Source organism: Cyprinus carpio, chromosome B22 (assembly GCF_018340385.1).
Source record: "Cyprinus carpio isolate SPL01 chromosome B22, ASM1834038v1, whole genome shotgun sequence".
Taxonomy (NCBI): Eukaryota; Metazoa; Chordata; class Actinopteri; order Cypriniformes; family Cyprinidae; genus Cyprinus; species Cyprinus carpio.
In genome coordinates this window covers 24427715-24444959 of record NC_056618.1, presented here as the reverse complement: position 1 = coordinate 24444959, position 17245 = coordinate 24427715, and the positions used below count along the sequence as shown (strand labels likewise).

The window sequence follows — 17245 nt, the reverse complement described above, 5'->3', positions numbered from 1 at the left end:
ACAAATGGCTGACTGTACATTATCACTTACATAACTGCAGCTAAAAAGACATTCTGGTATTACCACGAAGTTCCTGCAACACTTTATTGCTGATGTAAGGAAATAGAGTGTTTTAAAGACCAAAAAAAAAAAAAAAAAAAGTCGTTATTCAAACTTATAGCAAACTCTATAGCACCCTCTATGGAGTAGAAAACGTCAGAAGTCAGGGAAAAAAAGACTTGATAGTCACAACTCTTTTTTTTTTAATATGGAAAACAACAGATTACACAATACAGCAAATATTAGTTGTTTTATACAAACTAAAAAAAAAAAAAACATCTACCTAGACGAAACTGCTTCAAAACATCACATTTTAAACATTAACATCTATACACAAGTGAATGTACACATATACAACACATATATACACTCTTTCAATATATTATTATATAAAGAATTTGTTTTGTTTTGTTTTCTCCTTAATAAGCAGAGCAGCTTGAAGAAGTCTTTTCCTACCATGACTGTAGCTTAATGTGTGGTTGTATGGACCCAGACCCAAAAACTTATGGATAGGTAGCATTTCATGTAGTTGTTGGATCCCGTGTAGATAACATATTTTCTTATAGTAGAAAGTTTGAAGTGCACCTAAACTTGTGTTATTGTCTTTTACAATAATTTCAGCCAATAACGTCACATCTGTAGTAGAGTTTCCATTCTTTAATCGGTGGTAACCTAGAAGATGTGCAGATAAGCTGCCTTCGTCTTTTCCAGATTCGAGCGATTGTCGATTTCACATTCGGAAAGCCTGGAGTGTTGAGAAGTAAAACTTTGCATGTTGAAAAGGAATGAGTCTCTCACTCGCAGACCGTTTGAAGTCAGTTTGATTGTTTTTCCAGGAGGGTTTCATGGTTGAAGAACAGTCTGGCTGGTGGGTATCCATCCTCAAGCTGGCGTCTAGACCAGCTCCTTCAGTTCAACAGCAGCATGAGAACCAGAGCTGCGAAAACAGAAGGTGTAACTATTGTTCCTCTACTATAAATGTGTGGAGTCCTGGGTGAACTTTGTTTCAGAGTGCTTGGCGGAAGTGCCTTAAGGTCCTCCAGGGCACCATACGCAGCCATGGAGAACTCCTGATCTCCTGTCGTGAGAAGATCGAACACGCACGACTGGAAATAAACGTCCTCCACCTGCAGCATCTCTCGACACTTTGTGGTCGCACGTTCTAACATGTCCACGTGTGCGGAGAGGCCTGGCTGCAGCTCGCCGCCATCGTTCTCCCCGTACCAGCCGCCCATAAGCCGCGGTGGACGCAGGCTCTGCTGCCGGTTGAGCACGTGGGCTTTGATGACCTCACTGCGCGGACAGCCGTGCAGACACAGCTGCAGGCCGCCGTTCTCCTCCGCTAAGTCCTCAGGCATGCGGATGGCGAAAGTCAGGTAGCGGCCGACCTGCCGCACAATGATGGACGTGCCTAGATAGCGAGCGTGGATCTTCACTTGCCGTATACCCAGACCTCCACTACCCTCCACGATCCACAGGCTCTCTGCTTTCCCACCGCTTCGCGTGCCGTCCTGGAACGCCGAGGGCAGGTCCTCGGTGGTGGCCTGGTACACCTTCTGCTCGGTGCAGTCGTGGTAGGACTTGAAGATGACGGTTATCTACAGGGAAGATCAAACGGGAAATGGTGAGTAATAGCTCACTCTGAAAATCAATACATGAAATTGCTTTCAATTGACTAGAGGATTGTTTCAGCATTGTGTTTTTGTGCAGCCTGATTTTTGCTTTGAAAACTATATGTTGGAACATGTCCTAACCACCAGGGGCCGGTTGCACCAGCTTTACGTAAGTTACAACTTAGCTTAGTTTTGACGTAAATGGGCACTAAGTTACAACTTACACACAACAAAATACTTTTTCGGCGCACCATTACACTTAGCTGAAGTGTAACTCTACGTATAAACTAAATAGTTACGGAAGCGTCCGGTCAGGAGTAACGGTTGGAATAGAGTGAACTCCATCAATATGCTCTTCTTTTACCTGACAACCTGCAATCCTTTAGGCATATATGATGCTGCTGACATTTACACTCACGTACATATTAAGACAGAGAACAATATGTGAATAAACGTATTTTGTTTATTTTTTAGTGCATCTTCAACACCCCATTTACAGCGTGCCTCTGTGCACTTCGGTCCGTGTTGCACATGTCAGATCATATGAAATAATAAATAAATGGCATGTCTTATGGTTTTTTTTTCCATTCTTTCAGTATTTACTGATCCTTGTTTATTTCAATTAAAGTTTCTGAATGTTATTTACATATAAAAATAGCAATGGAAACTTGTTTATATCTTTACCATACGTGAGCTAAAACTAGCTAATAATTACTAAGCCTCTAATGTGGAATTTTTTTATGTACTATTATAATATTTTATTTTCTGAATTAGCTTTTATTGTTTATATATATATATTGCTTTTGTGATTTTTTTATATTTGTTTTCAGCTTGATTTTTATTTGAGTTTTAGTACTTCGACTTAAACTTATTTTAGTTACCTACCAAAGCAGCATTTCTAAAACAGAAATAAAAATAAACCTAAATACAACAGTAATATTTTGTTACACTTTATTTTAAGGTGTCCTTGTTACAGTGTAATTACTGAGTAATATTAATTAACTACATGTACTTACTATGTGGTTAGCATTAGGATTAGGATTTGTCTTAGGGTCACTTGCATGTAATTATGCATAATTTATTGTTACTATAATAGCACATACATGCAATCTGTGTAAAAAAGACACCTTAAAATAAGTGTTACCTAATATTTTTTTAAACACAAACTAATAAAAAATGACAAAAGCACATAGCAATGTTGCTAAAAAAAATTAACATTACAATGAATACTGTAAATATAAAAACAGCAAGTTCAAAGTATGAATAAAAACCATAATAGTATATAAATAATACTAAAATAACATTGGAAGAGAGCTTGCTAGTGCCATTGAACTTGAGAGAGAGAGAGAGAGAGAGAGAGAGAGAGAGAGAGAGAGAGAAGAGAAGAGAAGAGAGAGAGAGAAGAGAGAGAGAAGAGAAGAGAAGAGAAGAGAAGAGAAGAGAAAGAGGAGAGAAGAGAAGAGAAGAAGAGAGAGAAGAGAGAAGAGAAGAGAAGAGAAGAGAAGAGAAGAGAAGAGAAGAGAAGAGAGAGAATAACAGATGTAACCACATGATGGCAGTAGAAGACCAGAGAAAAATAATTAAATGGTTAACTTGGAATCTACTAGTATCTAATCTAAACCAAACTCCATGACTAATCAATAGAAAAACCAAAACTCTGATCAAGTCATGGAGCTGTAAGCCATTAACTGTCAATAAAATTAGGTCATGTTCTACATAATTAATCCAAGAATGTCTGCTACATGTAAAGCCAAAGACATAGCACTGATGCAACATTTTGTGTCAATTTAGAAACATATCATGAGCTCTTCTTAAGCCAAAGGATAAATTGAGAAATCCTTAAAGATCTTTAAACAATTTTTCTCATAAACACTTTTCATGTTAAAGTCAGTGGTCCCCTGAAAGATTATTAAAATGACAAGTTTTATGTTCTCTGGTTTTATATTACTTTCCCTCTTTTGAAAAAAATGCACAGACATCATCATTCCCATGTTACAGTCATACTTCATGTCTGCTCACCTTCCAGAAACTAACCGACCGTAACCAGAGTCTGAATAATTTATTTTCCATTCCTTCTTTTTGTGTCTCCCCCACTCTTTGTGGAACAGCTGGGGGATTCTGTTAAAGTCTTTTGGTCCTGCATTGTTGCCACGGCTCAACAGTCTAAACCCACGTCCCTTAATAGAAGAGAAAAAAAGTCCCCCTAATGACATCATTGTTTGGGCTGACTGTCTGTCTCTCTCAAGCTTTGGGTTTGAATGGTTTCTTTGGACCATGCGAGAACATAAGACATTGCCCATTTTCCCCTAAAATCCTCAAAAGATTCAGTTACATTTATTTGGTAATCTATTTTGAGATTATATTATGGTTAATTAATATACTTTGCCAAACAGGTTTGTATAGTAAAGAAAAATTTCATCAAAAATATCCTCATGTCGTCCACACATATGTGGCTCTCTTTCTTCTGCAAAGCACAAGTTAATATATTTTTAAGAATTTTTCAACATGTTGTCCATATAATGACAGTTAATGGGGTCCAAAACCAACTTTCTTTCTTCTGTAAAGCACACAAGAAGAGATTATTGGAAAATTTTTGTGTTTACAAAGTCATTGGATTCAAACATTGATTTTGGACCCCATTGACTGACTGTATGGACAAAAAGCTGAAAGATTCTTCAAAATATCTTCGTTTGTGCTCTGCTGAAAAAGTCAGTCATATATGTTTGGAACAACATGTGGTTGAGTAAACGATTGCTTTTACACATTTTCAACACTTGCACTGATGACAAGGCTTCAAAAACAACTTTTGCCCAATTTCATCAAACCACCAGTATCGTGGTTCCTCTGCTTTACTAAAAGGACTAGTAGAATTTGGAGCAGGTCACACTTACAGGAAGTTAACAAAAAGCCATTTGCACAACTAACCTTGTTGGTTGCTGTAGCACTAGAGCCTTCCACCACCGGTACATTTGTGACTTGAACCGAAAGGTATCTGTTGTGGATGAGCGGCCAAGCTCCCTCAACCCTACATGTCTGGAACTCATCCCGAAAAGTCCGCAAGTGAGGATCGCCAAATAATCCACAATGTCCATACTTTTTCTGTTGAGCCGCCGGGCCTGAGGCAAGCACCCTGCTTTCATAGCTGCAGACGTCCACCACTGGTGGCTTGGAAGTGCTTGGTGCTTTAGCCGACGACGTTGGGCCGTCGCTGGAGCAGTTGTGCTGTGCAAAGAGCTCTTTAATACGGAATACAGCGGAGTGGTACACCAAGTCCCCTCTACAGCCATGAGCTGTGCGACGCGTACACAACGAGTAGGCCCTCAGAGCAATGCAGTAGTCCACATCTGGAAGCACCTCCTCTTGCAAGCCACCGGAGGGTGAGAATGAGGCCACGTACTCTGCATTACAGCGCTGAATTCGACATTTTTGGCAGCACACTGGTGAGAATCGAGAAGAATTAGGCATTAATGAGATGCATTTAAAACTGTGAGACAATCACTGTTTGATGGTTGGTTGGTGATGGAGACGTTCATGATTAAAGGTCTTAGCCTTGGATGGTTTCTAGCTATCAATCTATAGACTAAACCTGTTTAACTGCTGTATTTTGTCATTCTGACACACTCATTGGTTGCATTTGAGTCAGCATAGCATCTGAAAAGATAACTAAAGCTGGTGATTGCTATTCCAAACCAAGAAAACATTCCTTGTCTGGATTCCTTTTCGTGTTTTACGGTTATGGTCTAACAAAAGTGTGAAAATAGTTACCGCTTCATTTGATATGATGACTTTCAACTGCTTTGAATACAGGCCCAACAATAACAAATGGGATGTGATTTGGCTAGCATTAGCAAAAATATGAAAAACTCCCACTGCTATGACGTAGTAATTGTATCCTACAAGATTTCCACAAATTTTGACCAATGAAATTCCATGATACAGAGTAGTGTATGAGTAATTACTTGTGATTTGGCTAGCATAATCGATACACTTGAGTATCGCGATTTTTTTTTGCAATACTGTATCGATTTTCAAAAACGCATTTATTGGATAAGAGGTGCGCTTTATTTTTTTTTTTTTTTTTAGGTGCAAAAATATTCATGGTAAGACGGTTCACGTTTATGTTTATGTTTAAATCCCTATCGCTAGATGGCTATGCTGAGACGCACCACTAGTGTCCTCACAGTGTTTAACTTTTTGCTAGAAGCTAATAACAGCGTAGTAGTTATGGCTGAACCACATGTAAGACCGGCTCCCGCAGCATTCCGTGCTGAAGTGTGGAAACATTTTGGCTTCCAGTGTAAAGAGGGCACCACCGATATCGACAGGAGCCATGCAGTTTGTAAACTGTGTCAGGGAAAAGTCAAGTACTCTGGTAATACCACGAATTTGAGGGCACATTTAGCAAGACACCATTCAGACACTCAGTTAAACGAACAGCAAGCTAAACGAGTCGACTCGTCACAACTCACCCTTGCTCAAGTTCAAACGCACAAATTACCAACGACTTCAACTCGTGCAACCAAAATAACCCAGTCGGTAGTTTATTTCATTTGTAAAGACATGCGCCCGCTCAGTGTGGTTGAAAACGAAGGTTTCCGTTATATGGTGCAAACAATGGAGCCTCGTTACACTATACCGTCCCGGCAACACATCACTGATATCGCTGTGCCCAATCTTTACAAGGAGGTTAAAACAAACGTGTTGGAATGTCTAGCTTTAGCTGAGAAGGTTGCCTTGACGTGTGACGCTTGGACGTCTAGGGCTACCGAGTCATATGTGACGCTTACGGTCCATCACATAACTGACGAATGGAAGCTGGAATCCTGTGTACTGCAGACGAGAGCGATGTACGATAGCCACACCGGAGAGAACATCGCTGCCCTACTGAAAGAGGCCGTTGCTGAGTGGCGTCTGAACATAAAAGATCCTGTCTTAGTTACAGATAATGCAGCAAATATGCATGTGGCGGCTGAACTTGCCGGCATGAGCCACATACGGTGCTTTGCACACAGTCTTAACCTCGCCTCACAGAAAGCGCTGAAAGTGCCATCAGTGGATCGACTGCTCGGCAGGGTCAGACGCGTCACCGCATTTTTCAGACGCAGCACCATAGCTAGCCAGCAGCTTAAACAAAATCAGCTCCTGCTCAAGCTACCAAAGCACAGACTAATTACAGACGTTGTTACAAGGTGGAACAGCTCGTATGATATGGTGGACAGGTTTTTAGAGCAGCAGCCAGCCATCTGTGCAGCTCTCCTTTCAACAGAGGTCCGCAAGAGTGAGAAGGATATATTCACACTGACTGATGCTGACATCACATGTGCTGAAGCAGTACTCAAGGCACTCAAGCCCATGAAGGATGCTACCTTAGTGATGTCAGAGGAGAGCATGCCTACTGTTTCCATCATTGCACCACTTTATGCAAAGCTTGTCGTTCACGGGCACAGAAGAACACCTGGATGACACACAAACCGTGAAGAGTATCAAGGCTGCTATAGCAAAAGATCTGGGAAAGAGATATGCTGGTGATGAACAGGATATACTGCGAATGGCATCAGCTCTTGATCCTCGGTTTAAGGATCTACCATTTCTCTCTGAAGCAGAGGCCAATGATATCTACTTCAAAATAACTGATGCTGTGGTGGATGACCTCACCAAGCAACAGAATGTAAGTAACAAATAAATACATCAAATACACACACAAATGAAATATTATGTTTAAATATTATTAAATATTATTAGGAAATATATTATCACATTAGGCCTACAGTGTAAATAAATAGTAATATAATCTCCATTTAATTGGACTTGAATCTATATACAAAAATAGTATGATTAATATGTATCCTCCTATTGTATGTTTTGATTATAGTTTTTATTTTATTTTTCTTGTCACTTTCTTTCATTTTAATTTATTAAGTTTCATCTCTATATTTTATGATTGTGGGAGGATCTTGGGCTTTGTTGTACATAGTTATACATTTAAAAATGTTTAAATAAAGAATCACAAAAAAAAAAAAGGATGAATTTGGGCTAAGATAAGATTTAGTTGGTGTACATAAATTTACTGTAAACTAATACTAGTTTGATTTAATGTTTTTCAGCAGCAAGGAGAGGTAGAAAGTCCAATGGAGGAAACTGGCTGGTCAGAGGAGGTTGATCAGCCAAACTACGAGGATGGCCCTGTATCCACCCAGTCCCCCAGCAAGAGACCAAGGAGCTCATGTGCTTTGGCAGACTTGCTTGGACCTACTTTTTGCCTCTACCAAAAACAATGCAACACCAAAATCTGCACATTACACTGCAACAGCTGAGGTTAAACGTTTTAGGGAAGAACCCCCTTTGCCACTTCCAGAGAATCCTCTCAGTTGGTGGAAGTTCCATGAGCACGAGTAACCTCACCTATCCAAAGTTGCGAAGCGCTTTCTTTGCATTCCCGGTACAAGTGTCTCTTCGGAGAGAGTTTTCTCCTCTGCGGGAGATATTGTTAATGCACAGAGAAGTGTCTTAAAGCCTGAGCATGTTGATCAGCTGGTTTTCCTCCACAAAAACCTTAAGATTAAATAAGCTTCCCTTTTCATTGATTTAATTAGTGTTACATTCCTAAATGTTTCCCTTTAGGAATTGTGTTTTTTGTAACACTAAGTGTTATGTGTTTGGATGTACCCATATTAGTGCAAGCATTTTTTTAATGACAGATTGCACCTCAGATTGCACCTAATGTGTTATGCATTAGCCTAGATTGTCACAGTCAGGGGCTATGTATTTTCTTTAATTGACAATTTACATTTGTTCCTTAATGTTTCCTTTAGGAATCGTGTTCGTGTTTTTACAACACAAAACGTGTTGGTCTGTTGGATGTATCCTGTGTTCTAGGAATAGTGCAAGCATTATTTTTATTGACACAGACAGATGTCTTTTATTTTTTTTCAGATTGCACATAATGTGTATGTGTTATGTATGTGTGACAGGGGCTATGTATTTATTTCTTTTATTATGGCCTACTTGAGCATATAAAAAAATTTGCTCACTAAGAACCTGTGAACCACAAATCCCAAACTGTTTGATTTTCTGTGTACTGAATTGTTTACCAAAAGTAAACTTCTTTGAGTTTTATGCACATCATGTCTTTTTTAAATATTACTTTTCTAAAATTATAGTCCTACTTTAAAAAAATCCCAATATATCGCCCTTATGCACAGTATCGAAATATATTGCAATATATCGAATCGTGACCCATGTATCGTGATACGTATCGTATCGCCAGATTCTTGCCCAATACACAGCCCTAATGTTGACCAATGAAATTCCATGATACAGAGTAGTGTATGAGTAATTACTAAAAATATTGCACATTAGCAAGGAAGCAGAGGTGTTCACATGGGATTCACATGTAGCCTACTTTTTAAAATAACATATACTATTTTACATTAACTGTTCTAGATAAATCATTATGCATATTTTACAACTATGTGGGAATGAATGCAATATCTCTGTGATGAGACTTTTTTGACTAGGCCTAAATAGACAAATTTGTGAGACAGAGCACTGGTGTGAGGTTACCATGTACTAATTGTTCTGCTGGACTGGATGCACTGGTCATGGTAAAAACATGGTATAGCGGTCTGTCAGTATGCATTTAGTGATACGTTATGAAAACATTAATAGTTCTGATTTCGCATTTTTTCACACTGTATGCATATTTAGTGAATTTGTGGGTTATCACACAGAATTATAAACAATTCCTAAACTGAGTTTAAAATGGATTTATATTAAAAGTTGCCTAGTGTAATATTATTTAACTTTATATGGCTACTGTTAAATATTAATTACTACATTAAAACGGTTACTATTCATATTGTTAAAGCCAATGATTTAGTTAACATCAAAGAAAACACGACACGACAGCAACAACATTTTCAATCGTACTCGGAGCACGCAGAAAAGTAACTGCTAATTTTTAGCTGCATTCGCGAACATTTAAAACTTAGTCTAGCGACAAAAAACATCCTGCGCGTGCTTTTCAGAGAGGCGTAGGCGGTTAAAACGCGCAAATTAAACGCAAAGTGCAAATAACCTATATTTGACCGCTGCTGTCCACAAATGACTATTTATTCATCTTTAAGGCACACTTTCTTCTTCAACACAGTAACGGGCTTTCGAGGTAAACAACTTCAAACGGCGACACGGCGAGAAGCTAGCCAGGTTAGCGAAAGTTTTGCCAAACTAATAAAATATCTGACTAAACTAAACAATACGCGTAAAGAACGGTACATAGCGAGGATTAACTTCAAACATCATTTCAGAAGGTAAGTATAACATTTGGTTATCAAACAGTTTATCAGACGTTTAAAGGCATATCTTGGGTTTAAATCTGTTCGCAAACACGGTGCTGATTTGCTAACGAGTTAGCAGCACAACTCTGGCCTACAGAATAAGTTAAATGCGTATCAGATAAATTGTAAGTATGTTAATATAAGCGATCGTGCAGTTGCATTAAGTAGCCCCTTTAAAGTTTTAAAATACTTTTCAGAGATTTCGATTGAACAGCTTCTCTCCAAACGATAGTGTAAAGTTTTCCCATTAGCTCTCGCTCAGGGATGTGCGCATGCACGTAAGAGCGATTAATACGAGCAAAACTATTTACCTGGTCGGAGTAACAGGCACATAGAAACCACTAAAAGACAAATCCAGTCCCACAGCTGCCGCTTAGCCAGGTTGAGAGTGCCGCTTCTCCCCATGCCAATCCATTCAGGTCGATTGCAGTTCTCCAACTGCTGCTCATCGGCGTTGAGGCTGCGAGAAATCACACAACTTTTTCATTCCCTTCCCCAGCCACTGTCAATCACAGGAGAAGTGCTGAAAAGCATCGCATTGGGAGGAGCTTCTATTCGCCAGCCCTTGCTATGAAAGCTGACAAGTGCTCAGTCACGTCTTTATATGAGTTGTGCAGTGCAAAAGCATCCACATAAAGAATGAACCATTCTGTCTATAAAAGAACGTTTTTTAGATTGCATGAATGTCGTTTTGTTCATTTTTCATTACAGAGTCAGTCAACTATTGTTAATTGTTGGCTTGCTTGCTATAACGGTTTTAATCATTTAAAACTTGTTTTCTGCATAAACTACTTTTTTAATTGTTGAAAATATATTTTTTGAAAGATGCATTAGCCTACATATGTTCCAAAACAAACGTGGGAACAAACTGTCATCCATTAATTGCCTCGCTTTGGGCAGCTGAAATTCGACAAAGCTTATTCTAATCTATGTAATAAGCAGAGGAAAGCTAAAGAAATGAAAATAGTTCAGCCTAGCCCAGAGGGTTCAGTTTTATGATGGGCTTCAGCATGCTAATCCTACATCCTCCAGTCTAATATCATGGTTTGTTGAACTACTTTGAGCTGGTTTATGGTTTGTTCATGTTTGCAGTTGGTGCTTTGAGATACGAGGTTACATTGTGATTGTGGGAAAAGAACAATATATTACTTACCGTTTGAAAGGATTTTGTGGATCCATTGAGACTGTAGCCTTGGAGTAAACACAAAATGTACACATTAATTTATATATAATATTTGTATACACATCAGTGTCTTAAAACATGTTTGTTACTTTTATTTATATATATATTATGCGTGTGTGTGTGTGTGTGTGTGTAAATGACATTGATATTATATTATGGTCATATTGTGTCCTTGTATCATCACACATTGGTTGATCACTTGAAGTTTGACTTAAAATTACGTTTCATTCTCCCTCACAACAATATGTGTATTAATGTAGTCAGTGGTAATAGTAATTACCTAAATACTACTACTGGAGAGCTGGCTGCCCCCATAAAGTCATTCTTGTCTCAGGTCTGTAGTGGTATTGATACTACAGAGGCATCATTCAGAATCTGGCCACTGAAGCAAATACCTCATTCACTCAGGTGGATGGATCAGTGAGCCCCTTACAAGCACCTCATGCCAGTAGACGACTTGACAAGGCTGATGGGCGGAGAAAGGATTCTTTCTTTCCCCCACGTTTGTGAGCATATTACATTGCATGACCCAGCGAATATACATATTCTTCTGGTCGAAACAAGAAGGGAGCGAGTCAATTACAGAGAGGAATCAGGTAAAAAAAAAAAAAAACATGAAGAAAAAGACAGAAATAAAAGCGAGAAAGAGAAGAGAAAGGAACGGAAACGAAGGGATAAGCCAGTACATTTCTCCTGACACTGACTCACTTGTTCTTATACAATAGTGGAATGAGGTCAGTCTGGTAAAATTAGCCATCCGCTTCATGGCAGGACTGAATGCCAGGCAAGTGAGAGGGGACGGAGAGTCTCCATTTGAGAAACCAGAGAAATAAAGAGACTACATTTTTTGACAAAGTGTGAGATGAAGTTTTGGGAAGAGAAGAAGGTCATTTGCTAAAAGCCCAGAACTCCTACTCAGCGCGAGTTAAGAAAAATAAGTGAAATGGAATGATATGAACCATTACACCAAGTAAGAGACCAAAAAAAAAAAACTTGACCTGAATAGTGGAAATAATGATTGTTTTCGAGCAGGTTTCCTGACGACTCCCCTCATCTGTCATTGGTTGAACAAACAGCTTGGCGACACCTCGAGCCCATGCCATTTGTTGAGGTGCTGTTGTCAGGCTGGTCGGAATGTTCAAACAATGTTTTTATAACACCACGGAATGTTTACACTCTTCGGGGGAATGAACTGACAAACTAAAAAGTTAAAGTTTTTATCACGCTTCAGCTTTCAGAGAACAATCGGCTGAAGCTTTATGCTATAAATTCAAAGGTGGACACAAGAGCAAGAGACAGAGAAGCAGAGAAGTGACTGAAGGAGAGTAGGAGAGGGAAGAAAAAGAGGAAGAGGAATTGGGTTTCCACTGACTGTATGTCTGGGCAGCTCCATATGGTCCTCATTAAGGTGCTCACTCTGTGGGAGCAGCTCCACACCGCGCTGCTTGTTTTTCTTATTAGGCCCATCACATTTCGGTATGGAGGGCACTGGAATATTGGGCCACTGACAGGTCTTGCACAGTGGTTCTCAACCAGTGCTGTTATCGTTAACAGAAATGAAAGTTTTCACTAATTTAAATAAAAATAAAATATACATACAGTATTAGATGAAAAATCTTAAACTTAAAATTTGAAATGTTGCCTTGGCAGCTAAGAAAAAAAAACGTAATAGAAAAAAAATGTAATAAAAATGACAAAAGTACAAAATAAAACTTAAAAAAAATCTAATTTTTTAAATAAAAATATTAATAGTATAAAAATATCACTGCGTTTGCTTCTGAACAATGGGCATCAAGTACTGTAATAATATATAATACATATTTAGTGCTGTCAAATGATTAATCATGATTAATCGCATCCAAAATAAAAGTTTTTGTTTACATAATATATGTGTGTGTACTGTGTATATTTATTATGTTTCTAAAAATACACACACATGCATTTATATATTTAAGAAAAATATGTTGTTTATATATTAAATATGTATATATAATATAAATTATATGAATAAATATATGTAAATACTTGTAAATATTTTCAAAATATATACTGTACGTGTGTATTTATATATATATATATATATATATATATATATATATATATGCATACATAATAAAAGCACACACATATTATGTAAACAAAGACTTTTATTAATCATTTGACAGCACTAATAAAATAGTGTATATAAAATATAATAAAATTTATTGAACATTGTTTTATCTTGTTGTTATATATTATATTAAAATATATTAAATGGTTTGGTTGGACTTGAAGTCTTCAAAGCCCCTCCTTAATATATTAATAATACAATCTTTTGCATTTTATAGGTTGAATGTAGGGTTTTGTTTTTATTTTTATTTTTATTGTATTACTTTTTATTATTTTTTGCTGTCTAGAACAGGTCAGTAAACCACCAATTGAGAAGCCCCGGTCTTGCCATCCCCAGAAGTTAAGCAAAGAGTCCTTAAGTGCAACTGTGAAATGAGAAGCAAGGGCCTAAAATGTTTACCCACACTACAGAGCTAAAACTGAACTTTTCTTAGTAGTGCATTTGAGTCAGAGATGAGGGTTTTGCTTCACTGGTGACAGAGACTCAAGCAATCACCATAGATAACAGGGACAGAAGTGTGTGCCTGTAAGAGGCTGCCACTGATACCATCTCTGCTCAAGGATCCCACTTAACTGCCTTGATTGATGCCCAACTGAACTCTAGGGGGTACAGAAAGAGAAGGTCTTTGTGGGTCCTAAGTGGATTGCTTTCTCCCTGAGAGCTGTTAGGTATTAATATGTAATAATTGCACTAAAAGTACATTTAATTGCATTGGAAAAAGTTGTTGCGTTTGGAAAGAGCCTTTGTGAACTGTCATTATTGGCTTAATAGATTTGACAGACTGAAAATATTAGGCATTTACATCTCATTTTAGATGCTAGCACTGTCTGCTTCCTTCAAGTAATTTTTCTCAGCAAACACAAAATTCTTTTTTTCTTCACTGCCCCTTAGAGCTGTTTCCTTCTACTCAAGAGATGCTGTTGACATAGTGTCAAGCTCAGTCCTTTTTAAAAAGATAAACACACAAGTAACCTTAGATTCAGGGTCATGGGGTCTTCTCAGTTTGGTGAAGAAAGATAGTGGAAGTAAACAAAGGCAGGATGAGGAGAAGCCTAAGATCTCCTCTCTAAGAAAGGCTAAGCTTAAGCAAAGGCAAGCTGTGGGATCAACGCTGAGCTGCTGCCATCCGTACCTGACAATAGGTGAATTCAAGAGACTTTGTTGTTGAACTTTAGGCTTCCGATTAACAGGAACATATACGGCGTAAAACATTTCAAGGTGACTCCACTCAAGATGTTTTATCTAACTCAAACAAGTTTTGGTGTACATTCAAGAAACTTAATTGTAGGTGTGGTCTGATATCTATCCATTTGTGTAGAATTGTTGATGGTATAGATTAAGGTCTCTCCATTTAAAGAAAATATTTTGCAGAACTGTTTATGTCCACAAACTATGGACCACACTGACCCCCCCCCCCCCCCCCCCCCCCCCCCCCCCCCCCCCCCCCCCCCCAAAAAAAATATATTTATTATGTGTTCAAAAGAAGAAAGGATGTCATACAGATTTGGAACAACATTTTTGGGTGAACTATACTGTATCTAAACGTTGAATGCATTGATTTTCTTCAGCTCAGATTTCCTTCAGTCAACTTTTCAAATGTTTTCTAACAAAATTGAAGAGTCTGTTTAACAAAATTAAAAGGAAAGCTGTCAAATATGTCAAAAGAGTTGCTTGTTTTGTGCAAAGTATTTTTGAATCTGAAATTTACATGCTTAAATTTACATGCTTAAATTTTTCAATCCGATTGAAATTTAATCCGGAATAAGGTATTTATATGAAGGATTTTCAATCCAGTTCAGCCATCAATTCCTAACAGATTATTTGGGTGCATGTAATCGTAAATAGTGAAGTAAATAGTGAAGTCTCATAATTTATTGTACAATATGTTACCGTTGTCAAATGACGTGGACTGAAAAAAAAATGCTAAAAGTAAAAACAATGTCCAAATATTTGATGCAGCTGGAATTACGAAAAAAGGTGCATGTAGTCTTTTTCAAACATTTTTGCTGAAGTACGCAACACAATAACTGATGTGAGAAGGAAAGAATGTGAGAGAGAAGCAATGAAAACTCCTAAAGTTCTCCCGCTCTCTCTCCCTCCCACAACAACACCTGCTCAGGCTCTCATTTCAAACCTCTCAGCTGTGGGAGCATTCTGTGACCAAATAAATCCGTGGAATCAAACGTGACTCCCGCTCCCAGACCTCCAAGTCCAGCCAGTCCGAGTTTGTTCCAAGCCATGGGAACAAAATCCGTTCAATAGAGTGCAACAAAGCCCACATCACCCCAAGCTTATTAGTCATCTTTTGAGAATTTTGCTCTCTGCCAATGATTTTTCAGTTGTCTGAAGTGCCAGAGTTTTACACCCTGACCAGCATCATCTTATTGGATGGCAGCTGTGTCCCTCCTCCTCTCACAAAGTTTTGAAAATGGACAGATTGCTCTTCTGTTACCTAAAATTGTAGACTTGCATTTCACCCAAAAAATAATTTACCTATGTTATTTCAAAAACTGTATGCCTTTCTTTTTTCAAACTTCAAAAAGTGGTACAACTCTATATTCTGAATCTCCTGTGGTTACATCACAGGTTTGCGTAAGAATCAACTTTTCAAATGTTTTCTAACAAAATCGAAGAGTTTGAGAGTAGATGTTTAACAAAATTAAAAGGAAAGCTGTTTTGTGCAGAGTATTTTTGAATCTGATTGAGGAAATAGTCATTTTAAAGCATTTACATGCTTAATTTCTTCAATCCGATAGAAATGTAATTCAGATTAGGGTGTTTTTTATATGAAGAATTTTCAATCCATTTCAGCCATCAATCCAATTACTAATAGATTATTTGGGTGCATGTAAACTTAGAATCAGACTGAAATTTAAGTAGGTATTCACTGTTAATAGACTCAACCATTGGGCTGTAAACCGTTGCAAAAAAAAATAATAATTGCAAAAATCTGTTCTGCACACAAATTATCATATGACTTTAGAAGACCTGTAATATATCACACACATCATATGGACTACTTTTATGATACATTGATGTTTTTTGATGTCTTGAAGCTTGACAGCATTATACAGTATTGAAAAATCCAATAAAAATTGAATTTTACGTTAATTGTGAGAATATAAAAGCTAATGTGTATATATTATATAATTATAAGTGTATTACAAATGTCAAAAAACATTTTTGGCTCTTAGATCACAGGAATTAACAGCAGGCCATATTTCCAACATATTTTTGAATAGAATAAACTCCAAAAAAAAAAACAGATGCCAAAGAAACTCCATTGTCTGATTATGGCATCTTTCTGATTCCTCTAGAATGAATCAAAACTGACTGTACTCTTCTACATTCCAAATATGTATTGTTTTGTAATCTCAAAACTGCATAATAGAGAAATGATAGGCTTAAAACCACAAAACAGCACCAGGCAAACCAGCTTTACTGTAGTACTTTTAACAACTGAAGGTTCACTTTAAGGGTCAGTAGGTATCAGATGACATGAGTAATGGCATTGCTAGTCCCAAAGCGAACAGCAGAAAGATGAAATGGAACTTACCTCTGATTTTTGTGACTGATGGGCATGTGGCATGGATGTGTAAAAGACCATTTCACTGAGAGAAGTCTGTTAACCCCTGTTCCCTTGCTGTCTCTACTAGACAACTGTGTCCAGCTTTGCTTGACAAAGGGAGATAGCTGTGAATTACAGCACATGACAACAGCTGTCTTTTTAAAGAATCGGCACTTTGATTAGGGTCGGTTTGTAGTTAAGCAATGTTCACTAATTCCTACATATCGGAGAAGGGCGGGTAGGAAAAAAAGACAAAAAATCTCGAACACACTAGCATGCACACACACATACACAATTATACACATTCAAGGGATTTGACAGCATATGTCGTCTTTGGCCAGCGTCCCAAATTCTACAATAGTCATCCACGGTCTGTAATAAGACCAGAGTCTTACA

At 37.9% G+C, this 17245-nt stretch overlaps 1 protein-coding gene across 1 annotated transcript; it reads right to left on the bottom strand.

Annotated features, from left to right (window-relative positions):
• Positions 1-226: 226 nt before the first annotated feature.
• Positions 227-16933, bottom strand: rgmd (RGM domain family, member D). The gene is made up of 5 exons (XM_019110550.2): positions 16838-16933; positions 11142-11179; positions 10300-10448; positions 4578-5089; positions 227-1637 (listed from the first exon to the last, which is right to left on the bottom strand). Exons 1-5 carry the CDS (start codon positions 16886-16888, stop codon positions 948-950), a joined length of 1440 nt encoding a protein of 479 aa, XP_018966095.2. The 5' UTR covers positions 16889-16933; the 3' UTR covers positions 227-947.
• Positions 16934-17245: the final 312 nt, after the last annotated feature.

Coding starts and splice junctions, on each gene's coding strand:
- rgmd (XM_019110550.2), bottom strand. CDS start 16,888: ATGGTCTTTTACACATCCATGCCACATGCCCATCAGTCACAAAAATCA. Junction 11,180..16,837: donor ATCAGTCACAAAAATCAGAG/GTAAGTTCCATT, acceptor GTTTACTCCAAG/GCTACAGTCTCAATGGATCC. Junction 10,449..11,141: donor CCACAAAATCCTTTCAAACG/GTAAGTAATATA, acceptor GATTTCTCGCAG/CCTCAACGCCGATGAGCAGC.